At 35.2% G+C, this 25739-nt stretch overlaps 1 protein-coding gene across 1 annotated transcript in view; it reads left to right on the forward strand.

The window, feature by feature from the left end:
• The window catches only part of LOC140162017 (uncharacterized), a 42067-nt gene extending 16328 nt beyond the window's left edge, over nt 1-25739 (forward strand). Inside the window, exons 2-11 of the mRNA XM_072185310.1 lie at nt 7329-7563; nt 8084-8239; nt 12405-12555; nt 14578-14721; nt 15376-15512; nt 16986-17031; nt 19228-19272; nt 20787-20903; nt 21614-21823; nt 24884-25739. Of these exons, the coding sequence (XP_072041411.1) occupies nt 7336-7563; nt 8084-8239; nt 12405-12555; nt 14578-14721; nt 15376-15512; nt 16986-17031; nt 19228-19272; nt 20787-20903; nt 21614-21823; nt 24884-25155 (1506 nt within the window). The 5' untranslated portion in view covers nt 7329-7335 and the 3' untranslated portion in view covers nt 25156-25739. The remainder of the gene's footprint in view (nt 1-7328; nt 7564-8083; nt 8240-12404; nt 12556-14577; nt 14722-15375; nt 15513-16985; nt 17032-19227; nt 19273-20786; nt 20904-21613; nt 21824-24883) is intronic.

Here is a 25739-nt window from a genome sequence, read left to right on the forward strand (position 1 = left end):
CACAATATTGATAGGCAAAAGACAAAATCTATAATTTATTCTCTAACTACGGGATTCTCATGAGAGTAGCAGCGCTGCTACTCTCGAGTACCTCCACGTCGGCCACCAGACCCTTGTGGCCCAGCAAGCCGGCTGCAACTCGCGAATACCTCGTGGCGTCGGTACTTTGAAGGTACTCCGAGTACCGACACTGGTACTCACCTGCCAGGTACTTCTGCAGCTGAGTACCGACATGGGTACTCTGGCAAAAAAGTGAGGCAAGCGGGTTGCCATTTCTTATTTATTTCTGTTGCCATATTGATTTATATTGATTAATATGTTCTTGATTTATGTTTGTTATTTTATTCTTTGGGCATTTTTAAGCGGATAAGTTAAGTAGGCCTATTAGTAAATGAGTGAATAAATAAGTAAATAACAATACATAATGTAAGCAACTGAGTAAATAAATAAGTAAGTAAATAACTAAAGTAGTAAGTAAATAAATAAGGAAATAGGTAAACAAGTAAATAAGTTATTAAATAAATAATAACACAAAGATGTAAATAAATAAATAAGTAAATAAATAAATAAATAGGGAGATAGGTAAATAACTAATTATACAAATAAGTAAATAATTAGGTAAATAATAACTAAATAAGTAAATAAACAAGAAAATAAGAAGATAAGAAAATAACCAAGTAAGTAAATAAGCAAATAAATAAATAAAATAAATAAATATCTAAATGAGTAAGTAAATAAATAAGTGAAGATAATAAATAAGTATAAAAACAATTAAATAAAGAAAGAAAGAACTAAGTAAATTTATAAGTACATAAGTAAATAAATAAGTAAGTAACCAACTAAATAAATAAACAGGTAATAAATAAATCAGTAAAATAACTAAAGCAAGTAATGAGTTAATGAATAAAAAACATATGAACATGAAATACATGATGTAATCTTTTCTAAACATTTCTGAAAAATAATAAATTTACTAAAGATAAAAAATACAAATGAAAACAACCAAGCTGAGCAACCATCAGCCAAGCAAACAGCTAACTAACCAACCAAGTAAACAATCAAACAAAAACAAAAACGTGTTATTTTCCTAACAGAACAAAACGGAAAACAAAAGAAAAACAACGGAATTATAACACTGTCGCGGTGAACGGAAAAACTGCATTGTGCAACAAGCAATTGCATCCAGATCATAACAAATTAAAAATTCCACTACAACGCGTTCGTGTGCAAGCCTTGTTGAACGCGTAGTTGAACGCGCAGTCGGCCGCGTAGTTGTACCACGGGCGCGCGGGCCCGCCTTGAAGTCAATGAACTTTATGATCAAAGGACTTTAGCGACGGAGTACCTCGCGGGTGAGTACCTTCACTGCTACTTCACTGCTGACACATGGGTACACCATGGATGCGGTTACTGTGCAGGTACTTCCGCTGAAGGGCCATCAAGTACCCCGACCATGGTCTGCCTATAAGTCACCTACTCGGTACATCGCAGTTGACTCTTAGGTGACACATGGTGGAGTATCGATGTAAGTACTTTGCTACGGGGGTATCTACAGTATGGTGGCCGACACTGGTACATTGGTGTAGTACCAACGTCGGCCACAAAGGGCTTGGGTACTCGGTAGTAGCAGTGGTAGTAGCCACAAAGTAGCATTGCAGCAAAGGTACTCCGTCGCCAGGAATCTTGTAGTGTAGTAGTAACTACACTACGGGATTCTCATGAGAGTAGCAGCGCTGCTACTCTCGAGTACCCACGTCGGCCACCAGACCCTTGTGGCCCAGCAAGCCGGCTGCAACTCGCGAATACCTCGTAGCGTAGGTACTTTGAAGGTACTCCGAGTACCGACACTGGTACTCACCTGCCAGGTAATATGCAGCTGAGTACCGACGTGGGTAGCCTACTCTGGCAAGAAAATGAGGCAAGCGGGTTGCCATTTCTTATTTGTTTTTGTTGCCATATTGATTTATATTGATTAATATGTTCTTGATTTATGTTTCTTATTGTTTTGGGGCATTTTAAGCGGATAAGTTAAGTAGGCCTAGGCCTATTAGTAAATGAGTAAATAAATAAGTAAATAAGTAAGTAAACAACTAACTAAAGGAGTAAGTAAATAAATAAGGCAATAGGTAAACAAATAAATAAGTTATTAAATAAATAATTACCCAACTTGAAGTAAATAAATAAATAAATAAATAAATAAATAAATAAGGAGATTGGTAAACAACTAATCATAAAATAAGTAAATAATTAGGTAAATAATAACTAAATGAGTAAGTACATAAACGAGGAAATAAGAAAATAAGCAACTAAATAAATAAAAAAATATCTTAATGAGTAAGTAAATAAATAAGTGAAGATAATAAATAAGTATATAAACAAAGAAAAAGTAAATTTATAAGTAGGCCTTCATAAATAAATAAATAAATAGGTAATAAATAAATGAGTAAATAACTAAAGCAAATAATGCTATAAAAAACATATGAACATTTTAATAAAATACATGATTCCAATCTTTTCTAAACATTTCTGAAAAATAATAAACTTACTAAATAATTAATTAAATAAGATAAAAATCACAAATGAAAACAACCAAGCTGAGCAACCAGCCAAGCAAACGGCTAACTAACCAACCAAGTAAACAATCAAACAAACATAAAACCGATACAAAAATCAAAGCACAACAAAATAAATAACAATCTTCAGGTTTTAGAACAATTTTTCTTAACAGAACAAAACGGAAAACAAAAGAAAAACGACGGGATTATAATATAACACTGTCGCCGGCGTACGGAAAAACTGCATTGTGCAACAACTCTCGAGTACGTACGTCGGCCACCAGACCCTTGTGGCCCAGCAAGCCGGCTGCAACTCGCGAATACCTCATGGCGTAGGTACTTTGAAGGTACTCCGAGTACCGACACTGGTACTCGCCTGTCAGGTACTCCGCAGCTGAGTACCGACGTGGGTACTCTGGCAAAAAAAATGAGGCGAGCGGGTTGCCATTTCTTATTTGTTTCTGTTGCCATATTGTTTTATATTGATTACGGTAATATGTTCTTGATTTATGTTTCTTATTTATTCTTTGGGCATTTTTAAGCGGATAAGTTAAGTAGGCCTAGGCCTATTAGTAAATGAGTAAATAAATAAGTGAATAAGTAAGTAAATAACTAACTAAAGGAGTAAGTAAATAAATAAGGAAATAGGTAAACAAGTAAATAAGTTATTTAAAAAATAATTACCCAAAGAAGTAAATAAATAAATAAATAAATAAATAAATAAATAAACAGGTAAAATAACTAATTATATAAATATGTAAATAATTAAGTAAATAATAACTAAATAAGTAAGTAAATAAACAAGAAAATAACCAAGTAGGTCTAAATAAATAAGCAACTAAATTTTAAAAAAATTTAAAAAAAAAATCTAAATGAGTATTAAATAAGTGAAGATAACAAATAAGTATAAAAACAATTAAAGAAAGAAAGAAAGAACTAAGTAAATTTATAAGTAGGCCTACATAAGTAAATAAATAAGTAACCAACTAAATAAATAAATAGGTAATAAATAAATCAGTAAAATAACTAAAGCAAGTAATGAGTTAAGGGTACTACACCCCTGTCCAATTTTGTGCCTATTTTTGCATTTTCTCAAAAATTATAGCACATTGGTAACAAGTAAGATATGTATATTATAGGGGCAAGGACTACAACTACTGTACTGAAAATTCAGCAACTCAAAGCAAGTAGTTATTGATTTATTGATCAAATATTGGTTTTCCCTCATTTTTGACTGTAACTCCACAACTGTTGTCTGTGCTAAAATAAAATTTCCAGTGCAGTAGTTGTAGTCCTTGCCCCTATAATATACATATCTTACTTGTCCCCAATGCGCTATAATTTTTGAGAAAAATGCAAAATGGGCACAAAATTGGGCAGGGGTGTAGTACCCCCTTAATGAATAAAAAAACATATGAACATAAAATACATGATGCAATCTTTTCTAAACATTTCTGAAAAATAATAAATTTACTAAATAAATAAGATAAAAATTACAAATGAAAACAACCAAGCTGAGCAGCCATCAGCCAAGCAAACAGCTAACTAACCAACCAAGTAAGCAATCAAACAAACATAAAACCGTGTTATTTTCCTAACAGAACAAAACGGAAAACAAAAGAAAAACAGCGGAATTACAACACTGTCGCCGGCGTACGGAAAAACTGCATTGTGCAACAAGCAATTGCATCCAGATCATAACAAATTAATAATTCCACTTCAACGCGTTCGTGTGCAAGCCTTGTTGAACGCGTAGTTGCACGCGCAGTAGGCCGCGTAGTTGTATCACGGGCGCGCGCGCTTTGAAGTCAATGAACTTTACGATCAAAGGACTTTGGCGACGGAGTACCTCGTGGGTGAGTACCTTCACTGCTACTTCACTGCTGACACATGGGTACACCATGGATGCGGTTACTGTGCAGGTACTGCCGCTGAAGGGCCATCGAAGTACCCCCGACCATGGTGTGCCTATAAGTCACCTACTCGGTACATCGCAGTTGACTCTTAGGTGACGCATGGTGGAGTATCGATGTAAGTACTTTGCTACGGGGATATCTACAGTGTGGTGGCCGACGCTGGTACTTTGGTGTAGTACCAACGTCGGCCACAAAGGGCTAGGGTACTCGGTAGTAGCAGCGGTAGTAGACACGAAGTGTCATTGCAGCAGAGGTACTCCGTCGCCAGGAATCTTGTAGTGTAGTCAGTCACTTGATCTTTTGGTCGTTACATGACTATCATTTGAGGACTGAGTTCTTACCATACATCTTCCGAGGTGCAGTTTCAGACAATAGCTTGGGATTATTGGGGCAGAGGTTATCTTTTGAATTCTTTCATGACCACTGAAGCTAGCTTGTAAACGTGTAACGGTATGACCGTTACACGAACGAAAAGGTCGTGTAACGTAAGGAACATGCGGGATAAGTGTACACAAACGTTTATTAAGCTTAACTTGAAGCTCTTCATTTACAGCAAAAAACAAACTTGGAGAATTAAATTGGACTAGAATATGAATTAAACATTAGGCCCTTCGCACTTGATTATTAGTTTCCTGTTTACCGCCCGCGTCCAAAATTGAAAATCTCAAAATAATTAATTATTTTATTTTTATTTCTAAATTTCTCCTTTAAAATAACTTTCAACTACTTCTACTTGCCATTTTGTGACTTTAATAATATCAACAATAATGATGAATGAACAAAGAGTACAACTCCAGCTTCACTTATTTATAAAATCAAATATTGTTGTGAAATAATTAAATGCCCGCTCTAGTCAAAATGAGTCAATAGTTGCTTGTAAGTCAATGAATTTTGAAAAAAAGCAGGTGTGCTACAAATCGCACTTCTGGAAATAGTCAGGCGAGCTACATTGTGTGCTGTTAATTGCACTCGGTAAGGATTTTAGGTGTGCTATCATTTGCACTCGGTAAGAAGTTTAGGTGGGCTATTTGAATTATTGCACTTGATATTCAGATAAGAAGCATTGGTGTTGAATGTGGGACTACAATGTACAGGTGAGCTTACTCAAACACCAAACTTTTGACACGAATATCGTCCCGTCTGCCTCGGTTTTTTCAAACCCCATTACATCATTAACACAGCGGGAAAAAGTGGGCAATATGGGAAGCTCCTTGCCGGGAAATTCGTACATCTTGCGGGAAACAAGAGCTATGCCTATGGGGAAAAAAAACAAAAAAAAATCGAGGAAAAGTTGTCCAAATATTTCTTTAAATATACCCTTTTTTCACCAATGTAGTGTGCACTGGGCGCCCAGTTATGCCTGACAGTCGCTCCCGAATCCGTCCCATCACTCACAAGGTTATCTCCGCGCGCGTCCACCATTGCCCATCATCAAAAAACCTACGTGAAAACAAGTACGGTACATGTACAAAAACATGTGCTACAGACAACACAATCTAGCGGAAGCTCACACAGCATTGCATAGGGAATCCCATTGATTAAGCTTGTAGGTTTTCCACGTCTTGTACTGGACCCATTTGTTCTATTATAGCCGGGAGTGGGAATCGATCTCGGGACCCTCTGCGTGCGAGGCTAAACCCTTACCGCTAGACCACGCAAACATTGACACACAATGGGAGAAATTTTTAGTATATATCATAAACATATTGTGCGTCATTCATACAAAACATTAAAAAAACAGTACTTACAATGAGGTTCACTGTCGAACCTCAGCGGATTTAGACTGATAAAATAGTGCTTAATAACATGCATACAGTTTTGGAATTACTTGAGACATTTTCGTGTTTACGTGTAAAACCAATGACGACGTCAAAATTCAGTCAATCTTGGCCACCCCCCCCCCCTGCCATCTTCATATTTATATTTTGTAATAAATGCTCAGTTGTTAACTTTTTGTTCCCCAAATTCATTTCATTTTAATCATGCATGAATGCCATGAAATTTATTCTATTTTTTTCTCCGTTTTTGTTGTTGTTTTGTTTTTGTTGTTGTTTTTCTTTTCAAAACATGCAGAATGAACTCTGTTCATACTTACCAGAACATTTTCTGATTCTTATTTCATAAAAATAATAAAAAATAACAAGTAAAATTAATTAAAAAAAACATGATTTTCCTTCATGTCTGTACCCCGTGATTGCACATCCGTGCATTTAAAGCGTTGTTTATGCCCGGCTCTCGAACAATTTTTAGAAGGCAATATTCACAGTGGATGCCAGTCACATCAGGAGTTCCTCAGAGTTTAGTGTTGAGTCCTATTTTATTCCTGTTGTTTGTTTATGACATTAATGATGAACTCTCCTCCACTTTTTCAATTTGCTGATGATCTTTCAATCGTATGTTGCTTTAGGGATATTGATGATCAAGTTTGTCTTTACAAACCATCTTCCTCTCAATGCTTTATTGTGATGTCGTTCAATTTAAAGGGTTGTATTTTGGTAATTCAAATAGATATTATTATTATTATGATTAGGCCTAAAAAAATTGTTTGATTGGCGTAACATAAAACAAATTTTAGGGTAGGTAGGTCGGGATTCTTTTTTTTTTTTTTTACTTTTTGAGTTGTAAATTTCGTTTGATAAAGGCTTTGGAACTTTTTTTTCCTCTTTTTTTAAATTTATTTATTTATTTTTTTTTAATTTAATTTTTTTTTTTTTTAAGTTAGGGGCGGGCCTAATAATTTTAGGGTAGGTCGGGTTACGCCAATCAAACTTTTTTTTTTAGGCCTTAATCAGAAATGTGGAAATCACACAAGTATGAACTGTTGTAAATTAATATACAAAACCTTCTTTCTTTGCAGATGAAAAATGGATGAGTTCTTTAAGTTCTCTATTGATGACAATCCTGAAATACCAAATCTACTTGAAGAACCCTCAGCGTGGCCAAAGCGTGGTATTTTGGTACCGGATATTGGAGAAGAGTTGAAGTACATAGAAGAACTAAATGACTATTTTGAGAAATTGAAAAAGAAGATAGAGTCTGAGTCTCCACCCAGTAGTCCAGAGAGTGATTATTGCCAAGGAGTATTATTCTCAGTAAGTACAAAGCAGTTTGTGCTTTCAGGGCCTGATTTACCTTCTTCAGGACCTATTGCTCCATCAATTTTGAGATATGACTATGACTGAGAAGCAAAAACGTGTATGCCCCTTCCAGTACATACACTTCCGGCGTGGTGACCACAAATCACTACATTTTTGTTCACACCATAAACAAAAAATATCCTGGGTGTTCACTAGGGTCATCACTGGGGTTATTAGGAGTCATCACTGGGGTCATGAGAAAATATGAGCTTTCTTCTGATATCAAAATCTTAATTTAGATGAAGAAAAATGGGGGATGAGGTTGTGGATTGGATCAGGGACCTGTAATATTGCTGCACAAGTTTGGGTATTGGGGGCAACATAGAGTCTGCCTATACTGAATGCATTAGCCGCAACATGTGAAGTACACATTTAAAAGCACTCACATTTTGAAATTAAACCATGATTAATTGTTTTGCATATACATGTAATTATGATAATATCTAATTAATAATTGTGTATTGCCTTCATATAGAATATATTTCTTGAACCACAAAAAGACAGAGATGGAAATTTATGCTATTTGGAGAAGCAGGAGTGGGAGAAATTAGGACTACTAGGTAAAGGATGTAGTGGAACAGTCTTTGAGGCAAGCGATTTAACTACAAAAAAAGAGATTGCTGTTAAAGAGGTAAGGATTTTATCTAGTCTGTTGTTTGATGTGCTGAAAGGTGCTTTCCCATATAATACAAAAACATAATGTGGCACAATCTGATCCCTTCAACTGAAAGAGGCAGTTTAAGGTTACACTAAGAAACATATAAAAAACGTATAAAAGACGTATAAAGTTGTTCTCTAAAACAGAGTTTTCTCAGTAATCAGAAATCGCAGCGAGTGAAATGTTGGTGCATTAGATGTAGCTTAACATTTTCTTTGTGTGTTTATACAAATTTTTAGAATAAATTTGATAATCCTGTGTTTAAAGTCTTTTTACGCACCATGTTCAGTATTGTTCACATGATCAAAACCTTTTTGTATTGTACTACAAATCAATCAAAGAAATAATGTTGCCATGGGGAAGAACCAAATACAGTACTGATTAAATTTTAAAAGCCTGTTTTTGGGGAACATTTTCGAGAATTTTGATTGAGAAAAGACTGTTTTGTTACATTATCGATACCTTGATTGTGGAACGTTAATTTTGACATCTAACTACCAACATTATTTCTTAACAGTCTGTCGATTACTCCACCATTTGATTTTCATTCAAAATTGAAGCTACTTTTGCAAAAAACAAGTTTTTTAAGTCATTGATGCGACCGACTTTTTGCGGGGCAATGCGCTTATTTATCATAACAGCCTGTATGCATTATTGAATATAATAGTCTGTTTGAGACGTTCTGTTTTCGTAGTTTTCGTACTTGTAGTACTTGCCCTATAATATACACCATATTTCGTCAAGTCAAGTAGTCGCCCCCCAAATAAACGCCCCCCCACCACTTTTTTCAACCAAGATGTTTCAAAAATTCAGATATTTCCATGCTATCTTGTGTAGTAAGCTTACCAAGTTGCTCACATGGTTGATAATAGCGTCAATAAATGGCGAAAATCTGCACCCGAAACCTGGAAGTGAACCAAAAGTCAGTGTCAAAAGGTCATAGTTCGTCATTTAAGCGTGACTTTTAAGCTTACCTAATGATTTTAACGGGAATTGTCGTGCTAAAAATGACCTCTAATAAACGCCCCCCCCCCCGGGAAAATGTAACGCCCCCGGGGGCGTTTATTTGACGAAATACGGTATCTTACTTGTCACCAATGCACTATAATTTTTGAAAAAAATGCAAAAATAGGCACAAAATTGGCCAGGGGTGTAGTACTCCCTTAAATCATCATCAATTTCTGCCTAGTAACCATCAGTTATACATAATAATTAAGTAGGCCTATGCTAGATTACATACACAAAAAGAAGTAAAGTTATGGCATAAGGTAAGAATGTAGCCTATAGGGGGCCTACATATGCTACGGACGATAAATTTGAACAATGCTTATAATCATGATATTTAGTGCACTTATAGTGTACAACACATATTGTAAGTTTGAAACATAATTACATAAAACAATATTTTTGTGATGTTGTGAGAACACAGCATAATACGTGTTCCTTACAATGTAGTAATATGGTCATTTTCATGGTAAAGGGTGTAACTTTGGATTTTTAACACTTTGATCTGTAGTGGTCTAATAAAGCTACAGAATTCCACGATTTTTAGCCACATAAGTCATCTAGTTAGCAGCTACCTTGGGTAGCATAATCATCTTTGGGAGTTCCTGCGTTCAGTTTTGGCAGGCTAAAATGTCCATAAATATGGCCTTTTTGATGTACTAGTAACATTTTTGTAAAGTTCTTTGTTTTCTTCAGTTAGTTCATGGATAATTTTTCTTATGCTGAAATGAAAGTGTAGTCATATGCTCAGTAAAAACTGCCACATTAGTTTTAATTGTGAACAGCCCTGTATTTTTGAGAACCAGACTTCGATATTTGTCGTTTCGGAGGCTTCATTTTCCGTTAACAATTGTTAACAAACTTTGTGGGTATATATAAAAACAGGGAAAATCTGTTCCAACTGACCAGCAGGGAACCAAAGGATGGATCCAAAAGGATACAACAGTGTCACACTTGCAATGGATAAAATTAAAAACAGGGAAAATATGACACAACATCCAATGGGGGAGTAACACAAAATATATAAACAGTTAAAAACCAGACGTTTCGAAAAGACAAAACTTTTCTTTTTCAAGGAGTAAAAAAGGAGACCTGCTCTCAATATAGTGGAGACCAGCTCTGCTTTCTTCGCACCTTTACCACTTTGTGGGTATAGCTTTGATTCATAATTCTTTGTTATTTCTTCATTTCTTTTTGATTCATAACAGTTGATTACATAATTTGAAATAGGTACGGTAACAAAAATAGCTGATTTGCAAGCTTATAAATTTTTTATAGAATCTTGACTTCATAGAGACGATTTTCCGTTAACTTTTTTGAATCCTCCGAAACAAACTGTTCAGCTAGCTTGTGCAAATATAAATAAAAGAGCTCATCCAATCTATTTATCAAAATGTAGAAAAGTAGATCCTCAAGTCGCTTGTTTTTAAACAGTGGAGATATGTATCACCGTTTGAAAATGGGACCCAATATAATACAAACTTTCCGTTAACACTTGAAGCCTCCGAAACAAATGAAGCCTCCGAAACAACAATAAGATTAATTATCATCTTTGCACATCTAAATTGGTGTGTTTCATACTGATATCTGCATTGTAATTGTTACTTGATATGTGCAGAATGTCATGAATTTAAAAAAGTTTTGATATTATGGTTAATGTTTGAAAAATCTACTGATACCCAAGGAAGCCTGTTTCGGAGGCTTAAATGCAAGTTAACACCATACTTAACAAATGGGTGAAAAAATTAAAGTGTGATAAATCTACAATATCTGCCGCATTCAATACTCACAAGAAAATAACAGCTTAGATGATCCCAACAGTGTTCTTTTCAAAAAAACTGCTTCTGCAATGTTTAACCATTGTTAACATGAAGCCTCCGAAACAAATGCAAGCCTCATTTCATGACTTGCTGTGATAATTTACTTTTTGTCATAACTGAAATTCAATACTTAGAAGCAAAGCATGAAAATTGGTAATTGTGATAATTTTTAGCTATTTTTTCATTTCAACTTATAGTAGTTTGCCAAATATTTTACTTTTATGATCACTTGTGTTGTTAACTGAAGCCTCCGAAACACAAATCGCTTGAATTGCCAATTCTAAACAATAACTCCAATTTCTGTGAAACTTCAAATTATTTTAGGAACCCAATTAAAACTTAAAAAATATGTTTAAGGTTGGGAACTTTCCATTGTAATGTGCTCTAATGTCCCAAAATAAATACTGTCCAAAGTTTCATACCCCATCCCTTAACATTGTACGTTTTATGCAAATCCCAAGAAAAATGAAGATGTTAAACTCACATTTCTAGTGGTTTCATCAGACTGGCAACTCATCACATCTGAGTTCTTCCTTTTATATTCAACAGGAACCGCTATAAAGGGTGTGATGAGTTGGTCAAACATGTTGTTGAGTGGGTATATGGGCCCCTTGTCCTTGTTTAGAGTGTCTTTTCGGCATATTCAGATGGCTTCTTTCAGCCACCTAGTGGTCTTGTCACCTTCTATCAATGACTTGAATCCTCCCAATTGATGGAATGATTAGTAGAGACAACATGATCAGTGATAGCTGACTTGTGAATGTCTGTGATAGATGATGTGCGGCTGGCTCTTGTGTAGGGCTGCGTTTCAAATTTCTCCACCGCAAAGAGCACCAAAAAGAGGTGGAGAAATTTGAAACAAAGCCCCACACAAGAGCCAGCCATCTCATCACGCCCTCTATAGCGGTATATTTATGAAGGTATGTTTCTTGCTTTTCTGATAATTTGTAAATTGTTTTTGGAGACAAAAACTTCCTTGCAGAATAGCCGTTTCACTTGTTTTCAAAAAGTTGTTTTAACCTTGTTTTTTTAACCCCATAATTTCCCTCATTTATGGAAACCCTGCCCTCCTTCCAATACATTAAACCTTGACTTCAAAATGTTTGTCATGTTATTTGTATTTGTATGAATATTAATGAGCTGATTTACATATTTGGCTGAATATTTAATTAATCCACAAAATTCTTGACTTCAATTGCATGTTATTTGTATTTACAGACCTTTGTTATTTACACTCAAATGTTTCAATATTTTAGTTTAGGCATATAATAATTGCACTACATGTATTTAAATTTTGTTTTTTTTTTGACCAGATTCCGTTTGAGAAATATAAACTTCTTGAGGCTTTGGCTTGGTCTCAACTTGATCACGATAACATTCCCAGTTTCTATGGAATTGTTAGAGAAGTACGCAGAGACAACAAAAGTGGAGACGTCTTTTTATTTTCAGAGAAAATTGAAAATGGTAAGTAGAGGTTTATGTTTTGTTTTTATATTCTTATCTTTTAATTTTTGTCTTATGCTATGGATTAGAGTAAGACAGAAGCCCCAGAAACTAAAAATATTTTTACTGTCCAAATAGTTGCCGCCTGTACAAAAATAATTATATACCTGGTGTTTACGCTGTTTGGATCCCATGTTGCACATAGCACCACTTTCCATATAGTTGCACAGACAGCTTTTATATCAAACTCAAATATCCTACACCCTGGGCTTATGATTAGGACCAACTAAAATACCATATTCGTTCCAATAAGCACCCATGCCCCAAGTGACAGATAGACATCGATACATTGAAATAGATGGAGGACTACAAGTCCTGTGTAAACTTGCAATACATTTTCTGCATCACAAAAGCTACTAGAATGTCTCAGGACCCTTTTGTAACATACACAAATAAACGCCCCTTACGAAAAAATTAGATACACCAGGTAAAAGATAAGCGCCCACACAAAATGACTTTGTTAAGCGCCCTGGGCGCTTATTGGAATGAATACGGTACTAATCAGGATCTTAGCTAGAAATTGAGGGTTGCCCGTCATTTGAATAAAATTGCCTGTCCTAATTTGACCTTTAAAACATTTACCAGGCATCTATAGCCCATTGGGGGTTCAAAGAGTTCAAATATGTGCTGATACGGCCTTGTTCTACAAATTGGGTCTACTAAAAAGGTCAGTTAGCTTCTCAAAACATACAATTTATAATATAGCATTAGGCATTAATTTTGCCCCTCCCAGGAGCAAACTGGCCGTCTAAAATGATAGCCAGACGGGTAGCTAGCTAAGACTCTGGTACTAATAGTGCCATCACAGGTTACCAGATGATAATATCCAGTTTACTAGTTACTAGTGTCATACCTAGATCTTGTTTGAAAGATTTTTTAACTCAATAACATAGGCATATGTGACACGATCTGGTCCATGGGGGCCAAAGGCGGCAAATTTGAAACTGAGATAAAGGGAAATATATGGAGTAAATATACAATCAAATACATAAGAAAATAGACATAAAAAACTTCATAACTTTAGAACCAAGTTTTCTAGACCTTTGGTGTTTTTAGTAAATGGTAGCCAATTGTATAGGCTATATCTATATGATAATACACTATTCTCTGTAGGTCTGTAGATCTGTCTGGCTGTGACTGCTAATGTGAGGCCGTCGTAGGTCGTACGGGACCCAATCTCGGTGGGTGGATGTAGTTCTGTCCTGGCAAGAAAATGTTTATGTTCGTAAAGTCATTTGACCCGGGGGCCCCCTCCCAGGGGTCATCTGAGGTCAAATTACTAAAAACTGTCGTATGGGCATGAAACTTGGTAGGTACAGTCAACATTTAGAGCCAACATTTTGGAAGGTCATTTTTGGGTCATCCGAGGTCACCAGGGGTCATCTGAAGTCAAATTACTAAAAACTGTTGTATAGGCATGAAACTTGGTGGGTACAGTCAACATTTAGAGCCAAATTTTTGGAAGGTCATTTTGGGGTCACCAGGGGTCATCTGAGGTTAAATTAGTAAAAGCTGTCATATGGGCATGAAACTTGGTGGGTACAGTTACCATCAGCCATAGGTAATCGCGCCCAGCCGAGAACCGCCAAATATGGGTAACCGCCTAGTAATGTAATATTTACGGTAACTCAATTTTCAAAAATGTCACATGTACTCTGCAGGCATATTTGAAGGTTCATTGATACTACTGTGTGTATGTTAAACTCAAGGCATATTTAACCATTGCCTGCGTCACACACACCTCATAATTTAATAATTTAGGCGTAGGCCTACATCATTTTTTGATTTATTTCATTTGATTCATTGATAATTCATGTTAATGTCCTTAGAATGTTAAAAAGACTTTGTCAAGTCTAGTCCAGGGAGACATGGTTTTAGAACTGCCTTGTATACTTTTGAACTTTGACTGAAGAAGGAATGAAGTTAGAAAAAAACTAAATTTAATAATTTGTAGTACTTTCTTTCTTTTCCACTTTGTTTCAGACACCCCTCTTTATGGATATGAAGCCAACTGTAAGGATTGGTCAGTTGATGAGTTCAATGAGTTTGTTGAGGCTGCTTTCAAAACGGTAACAAGTACAGTGGGATACATACATTCAAAAGGATTCACCCACGGTGATCTAGGCAGTAAGTGTTCAAGTGTCAGCTTTATTTAAAAGACTAAGATCGCCATTAAGTGGGAACTTGCATACAAATTTAACTCGATCGATCATCCAACCTAGTCCACCTGAGTGACCATGTGGTTTGCCAAATGAATGGATTATTGTCATCATGTTTCATATCAGTGTCGGAACAAGGATTGTAACTTGTATTCAGCATGTTTCGAGGAGGTAAAATTCATGATCTTTTGAGAATTAGGGATCATTTTATTTTAACCTATGGCCTGAGAATGTGGGTTAGGCCCCGTATCCATAGGCTGTTCCCTTGTGGCGTGTGCCCTTGTTCCGTGTTCTCTTTTTCCATTGTGACCTGCCACACAGACAAACTGAACGCTACGGCCACTAAGCAAAACAAAGGTTCGTTGTCTGTGTGGAAGGTCACATGGGAACAAGTGAACACGGAACAAGGGCACACGCCACAAGGGAACAGCCTATGGATACGGGGCCTTAAAGATAAGCCACTCTATTCACATTTTGCAACTAAAATAGGCTTCTCATGAATAAAAATCCATCTGTGTTTGACATGGTGGATTCTCTCAATGCATCATACGTCACAGTATGATGCACCAAAACTTGGTGTAATGGAAATATATTATCCCTGTTTTTGTTTCATTGATTTCAGCTTGTGGTAATGTTGTTATTGACGATGTAAAGAAACATGTTTGGGTGTTAGATTTTGGAGAAGCATTTCATGCCTTTGAAAGTGGCATAACATCAGACAAAATGAACATTGAGGAGTTGAAGAATAACATTTACATGGTGAGACTGAGCAGAGTCGGCAATTTGTTGGAAAATTCATGGGAAACAATAGGAAATACATTTCATGTCGAAATGATTGGTGCCCATCAGTTTCTAGAAAAAATGGACTACATCAAAATGAAACTAACAGTCCTATAGTTTGATCAGCTCATAATCGGCAGGAATTGTTAGGCTTTTACCACTACACCAAAAAATAGACCCGCATTAAGAGTGATTAGTTGACTTGTCTGGTCTATAGTTTGTGTGTTCAATAAAGTAGACAAAGTTTAGGACTTCAATTGATAATTAATAATTATTATTTTGTGATGCTTCTGGCGAGATATTACAAGACAATTCTCCAAATAAAATCTGCGCTGTCAAAGGCTGATTACCAGCTGATCAAACTATATAGAGTTCACAATTCATCAAAACAAATTTAAATTTGATGTTACATACCTTGATCAATGACAGTTTTTAACACTTAGCATTTTCTCAAATTGAATGACCAATTCCTGCACCTCGATGGCAGCTTCCTGGCAGAGCTGATGTTGATGGCGCTGTTAGACTTGGTCATAAATATGTGGCAGGCAGCAGTTCCCCTTGTCTCTGAGAGAGCTAACGGATGACTCATGCTAATCGGAAATTTCACAAAATTAGGGTGTATTTTCAGATACGGCCATCTTAATTTAAAGGTTTGTCTCAAAGCCTCCGCGCGCATTAGTAAAATCACCCGTTTTTTTGCATGTTGTTCAGTTTTTGCCGCTGTTTTTTTCCAAATCCACCAAATAAAAATCTCACGTTTGACATCGTTTCAACTTGAACATAACATTGAGAGACAGGAACTAGGATGGTGTCATAGCTATTGCTAGTCAGATCTGAACTAAGATCCTGATCAGTGCTGTACTTATCAACCGACATTTGGGATATTTCAATCCTAAACTTTGCCAACATCATCTATCTTAAACAATTTTTGAGCTTTATGCAAAATTTATAATTCAAGAAAAATATTCCTATTCATTGTGTATCAATTAATTTTATTAAAATGTCAAAAATTAGGGTGTAGAAATGTCTAAATGGGTAAGTCTGGCAAGTACTCCCCCCTCCTGTTAATCCCAAAAACTTAAAAATTACAGTAAAACCTCATTATAACGAAATCTGATCCAAGAAAAACCTTGTAAATAAAGAAGTATTTTTCCAGAATCAAGATACAAAATTCTTTTGTTATTTATTGTTTTTACAACCCTGATATGACGAAATTTGAATATAAAGAACTAATTTCTCTGTCCCTGACAACTTCGTTATAATGAGTTTCCACTGTACATCATCGTCAATGTGCATGCTTGACTAATCAAGTCTGCTAAATGGCAGTGTGATGATGTAGGGTTTGTTTTAAGTTTTTAAAGTTTTTTTTGCAGTGGATTACAGAAATTACTATTTACATCTATCTTGTATTTCACATTCATTATTTCTTTTTCATTCAATGTTTTCCTATAGGGATGGGAAGAACAGCAACAAATGAAGAAGTTACAATTAGAGAGAGGTATGTTTGTTTATAACTACAGTTTAATTTAATGCTCAAAGTAGTATATGGCCGTGTGTCTTGAACTCGCCACCCTTAGCTTTACATCACAAATATTATGTATTTTTACACCAATCGAGTTTCTAATTAGATTATCTCAACAATCATCGACCCTAAACTAGCAAAGTATACATTTTTGGAAAGCTGAAGGCATAAGCAATTAATATACATTTCAACTCATTATACAGGGTGACCTACAAGTTATACAGGGTGGAAAAAAATTAGGATAAAAAATGGGTCACTTAATGCATTGCTTATTACCAACTTACAGTAATAAACTGGAAGTAAACAACATTCATTTGATTAGAGTATATAAAGAGCTGACAGACTTTGGAAGAAACCAAAATCACAGCTGTTTGGTAATCTCGGAATACAGGGTGTCCCAAAGTATGTTAGATTTTTTTACAATTCAACATATTTTGAACTGAAACATTTTGCCCCTAACCCATACAGAAAAAATAAGCCCATATTTAGATTCCTCATCAAATTTCCCTTCAGAAAATCTATACTTTGACTATGATAGGATAAGTAATTAAAATTTTACAGTAACTTTTAGATTTTGAAGACATCTGCATTACCTACTACAGTGTTTAACATGACAACGGGTAGTTTTGTATGGAAAAGTATGAAAAAGTATTTTCTAGACTAAACCAATCATAAATGATTACAAACAATTAGTATAATTGTTCAACTGTAAGGTCATGAGTCTTTTAGATGCTATATAGAGTCCAAATCCAATTTACAGCCTTTACAGAAGCAGATTATGCACTAAAATATCAATCCCATAGAATTTGTGTGTACCACATCCCCCCACCTCCACATACCCCACCTCCGCCATAAAAAAGCTTAAGTATTTCTTTTTAGAGGGTTGAAAGTGCATTTTAGTTAGCAATAAAATGAAACCACAAGCATGACAATAACTTCTTGCTTAGCAGAGATATCATCATTTAATTTGAGTCGACTTTGGAAAAATGTAACATCGCCACCTTTTTTAGGTGGCGAGTTCAAGATACACAACCATATGCATTGAAGGTTCAAGTAAATCATACAGTTTGACAGAGAAAGCTCATTATTTTGAATGTTAAAGGGGCACTTTATGATCCACAACCTCATCACCCATCCTACTACAAAAAGTACCATCAGAAACCTAGGTATGTTGGTATAAGTTAACCTCATCAAATTTGTTTTTTGGGGCTAGCATATAGATCACTGTAATATATACAATTGTGCGTAACTCTGAAGGTACTGAAACCTTTTTTAAATTAACCTCCTTTTTCAACCAAATCTATTTAGTCAAGAGGATGCCAAAATCACGAAATACTATGTCCTTTACTTTTGATCTGTTCCTTAAATTTCAAATATATTCACACTGTCATATAGCTTTTAAGCAATGGAATTAATTGCGTTGGTGCTTAATAATTTCATGGTTGAACAAGTCACTGAATGGGCACTTGCTGGGGCATTGGCATTTAATCATTACATTTTGTTACCTAGAGAGATTTGATCATGTCTCACCTCCTTTTTCAACCAAATCAACGGTAATAACTCTTGTATTGAGGGATTTAACCACAAATTGCCTCAGGCAAACTCACTACCTGGGAACCAAATACCACACAATGTCATTTTTATGTAGCTCATTGGCCCATTTTTGTTATATACTGCCTTTAGCTATAAGGCAAAAAAAAAAAAAAAGGTTTGTCTAAAAGCCTCGTTTGTAAAATCCACGATTTGACAAAAAACAAATGCGGAAATTGTTTTTATTTCAAAAAAAAAAATTTGTTTAGTTTTTTCCAGAAAAAATTGGCGAAAATCAGACTTTTTTCTCAAAATACCATGAAAAAAAGTCGGGAATAAAAAATAAAAAAATATCGCATTTCGCATTTGTTTTTAAATTTCTCGTGAGCTTTGAGACCAACCTTTTTTTTTGGCCTAAAGACATCCTTGTGATCTGGTCAACTGATCGACAGATACTAACCTCAGGAGGGAATTCAATTTTTGATCAATTCTCTCCAGGTAGTGAAACGTAATGTGGAATAAATACAGTAGTCACATTTAATTGTCACCTGTTTTTGTATTATTAATTTTATTTATTAACGTATATGAAATGAAATGAAATGAAATTCTTTAAATTAAATTTGTTTTGTGTTTGTTTTGTAGAAGTGGGTGAGGCTGCAGCAGGCATTAGCATTTTGCTTTATGAAGGTATAGTGTGTAACCATTTTTGTGTACATGTCAGTTCATCAGAAGATGGTGATATTGTGAAGTTAGTTCTGATCTTAAAAGCCTGAAATGGAACGATTAGAACCATTACTATAGTAATATCCAATTTCAGGATTTTGTTCATTTTTCAGTTGAAAGTTAATGTACCTGAAGTTATGATTTCATGGAACAAAAAGTTGTTGTTTTGAAAATATCCTTTTTTCACAAAGATTTCCACAAACATGTGCAACCTGAAATTGGTAGTGTAGTGGAACTAAGGTCGTGTTCTCACTACAGACATGGGGTCTCGTACCTAGGTCCGAGTCTACATACAAGTGGACTCAGTCCACATTGATTTCGCGTTCTCACTAACACCAAAATGCTGATGTAGGATCGACTCCACTTACCCGGATGTTATAATATCAAGTGCTTCAATGCATGACCATGACGTCACAAATTCTGTTCCAATGCATGTTTTGAGCCGAACTCACAGCACAAATCAAACTTTACTATAGACTATCAATTTGGAAAGATCATGTTTTATTTCCAGGCCCCCTGATATATTCCTTCAATCTATGGATATGTTATTTTGTGATATATGCATGTATTTGAAAAAATCTGAAATAAACACCTCTAAAAACTGTTATTTTATATAGGCCTATACGTGTAAAATGAGAGAAATACATCGGGTTGTTATTTCTGATTTTGGTCAAGCACGCCTCTAAGTATCAAAAATACTAATTTTGATTGGTAATTTTAACTCAGTCTAGCAAAATGTACACCTCAAAAACGAATATTACACCTGAATATTCTTTTGTATTATACTGTAAAGCCCAGTGTCATTTTGTTTAATTCTGAAACTGGATAAAAGCTGTATCTTGCCGCGATGCCGTACGTTGTTTTCACACTGCACGAGAAGCATGCTGCTCATCAAACTACGGCAAGCATCTCGAACGAACGAACGTCCGTGTATATCCACTTTCCCTGACTTTCCTCTCGACTTTTTTCCGCATAAAAAATAAATATTGTAAATTCATGAAATAAAGCATGCATGTATAAATTTGTTCTATAATACCACTATAATACCATAGGGATAGCACCTTTGAAGATCGATACCAGCTACGAATTTTTAAGTTAAAAATGCATGTTTACATTTTATCATGGAAAATTATATAATGTAGACATGTATATTGTATAGGCCTATAGTACAACGACGGCCATCAAGATTGTGTATACAACATTTCCGGTATAAGTGGATCGAGTCCACTTGTAAACGCGTTCTCACTTTGCTGTTTGATACCACGTCCTAGGTACGAGACTACCTCAATGAGGTGGTCTCGATGCTACATCCTGGATGTAGGATCGAAACCACTTATTTCGCGTTCTCACTATGCTTGGAAGTGGACTCGATGTAGGATCGAGTCCACGTCCTGGTATCAAACAGGCATAGTGAGAATGCGCCCTTAGTCAGTTGGATGTACATGCAATGATGCATTTCTCCTTTTGTAATATCTTAGGTGGAACAGGTGATGCCACCGATAGTCGACCTGCTGGGTCGCCTGTACGTGAATGGCAGGCAGATGAAAGTGGCGATCAAGTGCCTTATTATCCACCTATAGGAAATTACTCAGGTAGTAAGTATACTGTTTTGTGTTTCCTGTCTTTTTATGTGTGTTCCTAAATGTATTGAGTCCACAAATAGAGTTTTATTTAGATAAAACAAGCTCAAACACAAGTTAACTTTATCAGACTTTATTCTTGTCAGGAGGCATCCATCTTGGTAATAATACTCTCAACGCATGCTGGTGCTGTTTACTATTTATTCCAGACCAGGGCCTGACATCGTAATATAATTGCGCAACATTTACTTGATAAAGAGTATGGGCAAGTTTGCTTAAAAACGGGCATTTCGTGATCCACAGCATCATCCCCCACTTATATCACTGGATACCTCTGGCTACATAGTGTTTATGTACAAAAACTGTCTTGCAGACTAATTCCTTTAGCCAAAATATAGTCAAATTTTAATTTCGTTCTGGTATACCAGAACGAAATTACAACAGTGGCCTATGGAGCAGTGTAATACACATAATCATGCATAACTCACAAACACACAAATGGAATCAACTGAAATTTTTAGAATTTAAGCTGAAAAATGTCATAAAAAGTGGATACTAGGATCACGAAATCCTCCTTTAAAAACCTGAAATGGAAGGATTAGAACCATTATAATACCCAATTGCAGGATTTTGTTGACTTTTCAGTTGAAAATAAATGTACCTGAAGTTATGATTTAACAGAAAAAAAAGTTGTTGTTTTTGAAAACATCTCTTTTTTCACAAAGATTTCGACAAACATGTGCAATTTGAAATTGGTAGAGTAGTGGAATTTGGAAGTCAAGTCAATTGGGTGTACATAGCAATGATGCATTTCTTCTTTTGTAATATCTTAGATGGAACAGGTGATGCTGCCACTGATAGTCTACCTGCCTGGTTGTCTGAACTTAAATGGCCACAAGTGCCAAAAAACCCGCCTAGCGAAAATTACTCAGTTAGTAAGTATACTGTTTTGTGTTCACTTGATAAAGAATATGGGCAAGTTTGCTTAATTGGCAGTGTGTATCGCTGTGTGACTGCAAGAACATCGTAACATTATTTTTCGCGAGAATGATGTACATGTACAGCTCAACTGATCATACTTTTCCTACATTCGACCTTGCATGATTTTTGAGTTGACACAGTCATGAAAATAACTATAGATACTTGACAAGACCATTAGTAGCCCAGTTCTGAACCTTTTCATTGATCATTTATAACAATAGGTATCTGATGGATCAGTGAAGATAAGAAGGGATTATAATATCCGTAACCTTGATATTATAGTACATCTCGAGGAAAAAGTGCAATGGACATGTTTTCATTTTACATTTCAAATATCCCGCGCATGAAAATTTAGTATTTAACCCAAAATGGAAAATGGAACAATTTATTGGAAATCTGTTTTAACAGATTTTTTTGACATCTTTTTCTGCACTGCATTATACCTAAATTGAGAAATTTGATAAATATTCAAAGAAAATTTAGGTCATCCAAAAAATTGTGATTTTTACACATTTTGGGGCAAAAAAGGAAAAATAAGCAAAAATATCAAAATCTGTCTAACAGTTTCATTCATCAAGTCATAACAAACGGCCTACATGCTTAATTTCTAATAAAATATTGAAATTGTGAAAAATATAGGTATTTATTGATTTTCATGTTTTTTCTTGCAAATATGCTAATAATATGCAAATTATGAAATTGCAAAATAAAGTTTCTACATAGCATACATCTTTCAAGTATGATGTTCAAAATGACAGACATCAAAAAGAGATTCGATGAAATGTAAAGGTGTAGTAACAATTTTGGCATGGACTGTCTGGTTAGGCAAAGTACGGTAAGTTGAGCTGTACTGATTGTGAAAAAGCTAGTCAGTGCAGAACTTTAAGGCTTATTCATTGATTTGCTGACCAGAACACCTTGACATTTAGATATTTGTATTTTTTTGAGCAAGCACGCTACTGAAGCTTACAGATGGCAAATGTGAAAGCAATCTGATTACGACAAAACATCAAAATGAGGATAGAATAAACATATGTTCATACTAGAAAAATCAATAGAAAGTATATTGTAAGTGCAGCTTCTAGTGAAAGCTGAAGTCAAGTTTATTGAGGTTCTTGCAGTCACAAAATTGATTTCCGGTATTCACTGTGCACATACAATGTTTTGATTTCTAATTTATTTGACTGCAAATTATGTTTGTTATTAGAATTCCGACTTAATAGATAAGGCCAAAAAAAAATAGTTGTGTTGCCCTCCCAAGTCAAAAATCTGGTAGTACAGCCGCTTTGATTTTTTTTTTTTTTTTTTTTTTTTCCATCTCGACCATTGACTGACACTGATTGATTGACACTGACTGGCTCATTGGCATTGACAGACTGCCAAGGCCCTTGTGGACCAACCGCAAATCTGAACCTCGGACAAAGTGATATGATTTGCACATTTGTCTTTGTACTTGTCAAACAAAATACTAAAATCACCTTGCATCTGTATTGAAGCTACTGAACTAAAATACAAACGGCGACCTTTACAAGCCGTCATGCAAACCGCATACGACTCCATCACAACACTTGAACGTGCTACAGATCTCAATATCACACAGTTCAATTCGGAAATCCCGCAGAAGAAAGCACGCGATACAGAGGGAGACGAGCTGTGATACATGCTAACGACAGCATGTATACATATACGGCGGCGTGTATTTCATGCAATATTTTTTATATTGCGCTGCTTCAAAAAAGTAACAAAGAATATTTTGGATATTTTCACACATAGGTACTTCTATTTTTGTCAATTAATTTTTTTTTATCAAATAACAAATATTTTTGTTACGCCGAAAATGTTTTGAACGAATGTTGAACAATATTTTGTCATGTACAATACATCGTCGAGTATACGGTGAAATTTTATAAAGTGCGACATGAATCACTGGCATGGCTTGACGCATTGCGTGACATGTTTACGCTGGGATAATGGATCAACGAGTTCACAAATTTTTGCCTAAATTTTCAGCATTGATTGTGTTTGGAGGTCAAGACCAAGACAATTGAGGATTTCTAGGCTTGGTTAGCTTTGTACCGTACACATTTTAGCAACCAGAAAACGGGTAAAATTGTTGAAAGTGGCAATAATCATTTTAAAAATTTTTTTTTTAAATACTGGTCGGAGATTTCCGAGATTTTGACCCGGCCGCGGAGGGCAACACAACATAGTTTTTTTTTGGCCTAATTATTACAGCCTAAAGTTTAATTTGTAATGGAATATGTAAATAAAACATGTTTCTATTTTGTGCATGCAGTCACAAAAACTTGAGTTTTGGTTTCACAATAAAATATTAAACATAAAATACTTGTTATGCACGGATTAACTACCATAGCAATAGATGAATAAAATTTTGAATATATTGCCCTGCACTACAACAGTCATGCGGTACCTATGCATTGAACCATAGATGTCAAAGAAAGGCTGATCACTCGCACCTGTAAGATTAATATCTTTGAAAAGAGCGGCATTGTATTCAATCTATGTTTGTTGACATACACAGGTGATTAGTGCAATCTGCTTTTAGTGCAGGGCGATCTACTCAAAATATGTATTCATCTATTGCTATGGTAGTTAATCAGATTATTCCGTCAATTCTACCTTGAATTTCTACCTAAATTTTGATTTAAAATAATTTCCTATTTTCCCCCTTTGTAATTATAGACATATATTGTCAACTTCATCAATGAGTTCAGTTTAATCACTTAATGTATGTTTGAGTATATTTTGGTACCTAATTCTAATATAAGTTATCTCTATCGAAAGCTTATACCTCAGCGGAGGAGAATAAAAGTGAATAATAGAAAATAAGTATATTTTTGGGTCTCATATTTATCATATGTGTTATATTTTTGGGGTATGTTTTCTGAATCCCATCCCTACCCAATCCAAAATTAAGGACCTGCTTTTTTTCAAACACGGTCAATATTATGTGTATTGGTAATTTATTTAATGTGTTTTGTCCATATTATTAGTGGATGCCTCAACAAATGCTGCAACAGTTGTGTCCAGACCAGATGACATATCAGAAGAAGACTCTCAGTATGAAGGCTCTCAGTATGAAGACTCACAGTATGAAGACTCACAGTATGAAGACTCACAGTATGAAGACCAGTCATCATCTACTGAGGAGGATCTGTTAGATGATCTCAGTGTGAACCAACCGGAGAACAAATTGTCTAAAGATAAGCACAATGTAGAATCTGATCCAAAACTCAAGATTCAGCCTTCCCTAAGTGAAGCATGAATTATAGGTTGATAATTGCGCATTGGTTATTTGAAGGGCATTGTGAAAAAATCTAAACATTTTGCCTTTGGAACCTAGCGCCCGAGGGATATTCCGAGGTCCAAAGCAAAATGTTTAGATTTTTCATAATGCCAGACATATAACTGATGCAAAGTTATTAACCAAATTCATATCTGTTATTTTTAACTCTTCATTGAACCAAAGATTTTATTCGCTGAAATTTGTTGAAATAAACAATTTTTGTCACAACTTATATTTAGGCAGGAAATGTTAGGCTTTTACCACTACGCCGAAAAGTAGATCCACTTTAAGAGTGCTATTAGTTGACCTGTCTGGTCTATACTTTGTGTTAAAGAAAGTAGACAAAGTATATGACTTGAATTAATTAATAATTTGTGATGCTACTGGTGTGGTGTCACAATAAAATTGTCAAAATAAAACATTTTGATATTAATCTGCGATTAATCCGTCGATTACGAGCTGATCAAGCTATAGGCCAGTACTGTGTTGTAATTTTGGGCTGTTGACAGCCTGGAAATACAAATTTGGATGATATTTTTGTCAAATAACCAAATCTGCAAGAA

The sequence above is a fragment of the Amphiura filiformis genome, chromosome 1 (assembly GCF_039555335.1).
Source record: "Amphiura filiformis chromosome 1, Afil_fr2py, whole genome shotgun sequence".
Lineage (NCBI taxonomy): Eukaryota > Metazoa > Echinodermata > Ophiuroidea > Amphilepidida > Amphiuridae > Amphiura > Amphiura filiformis.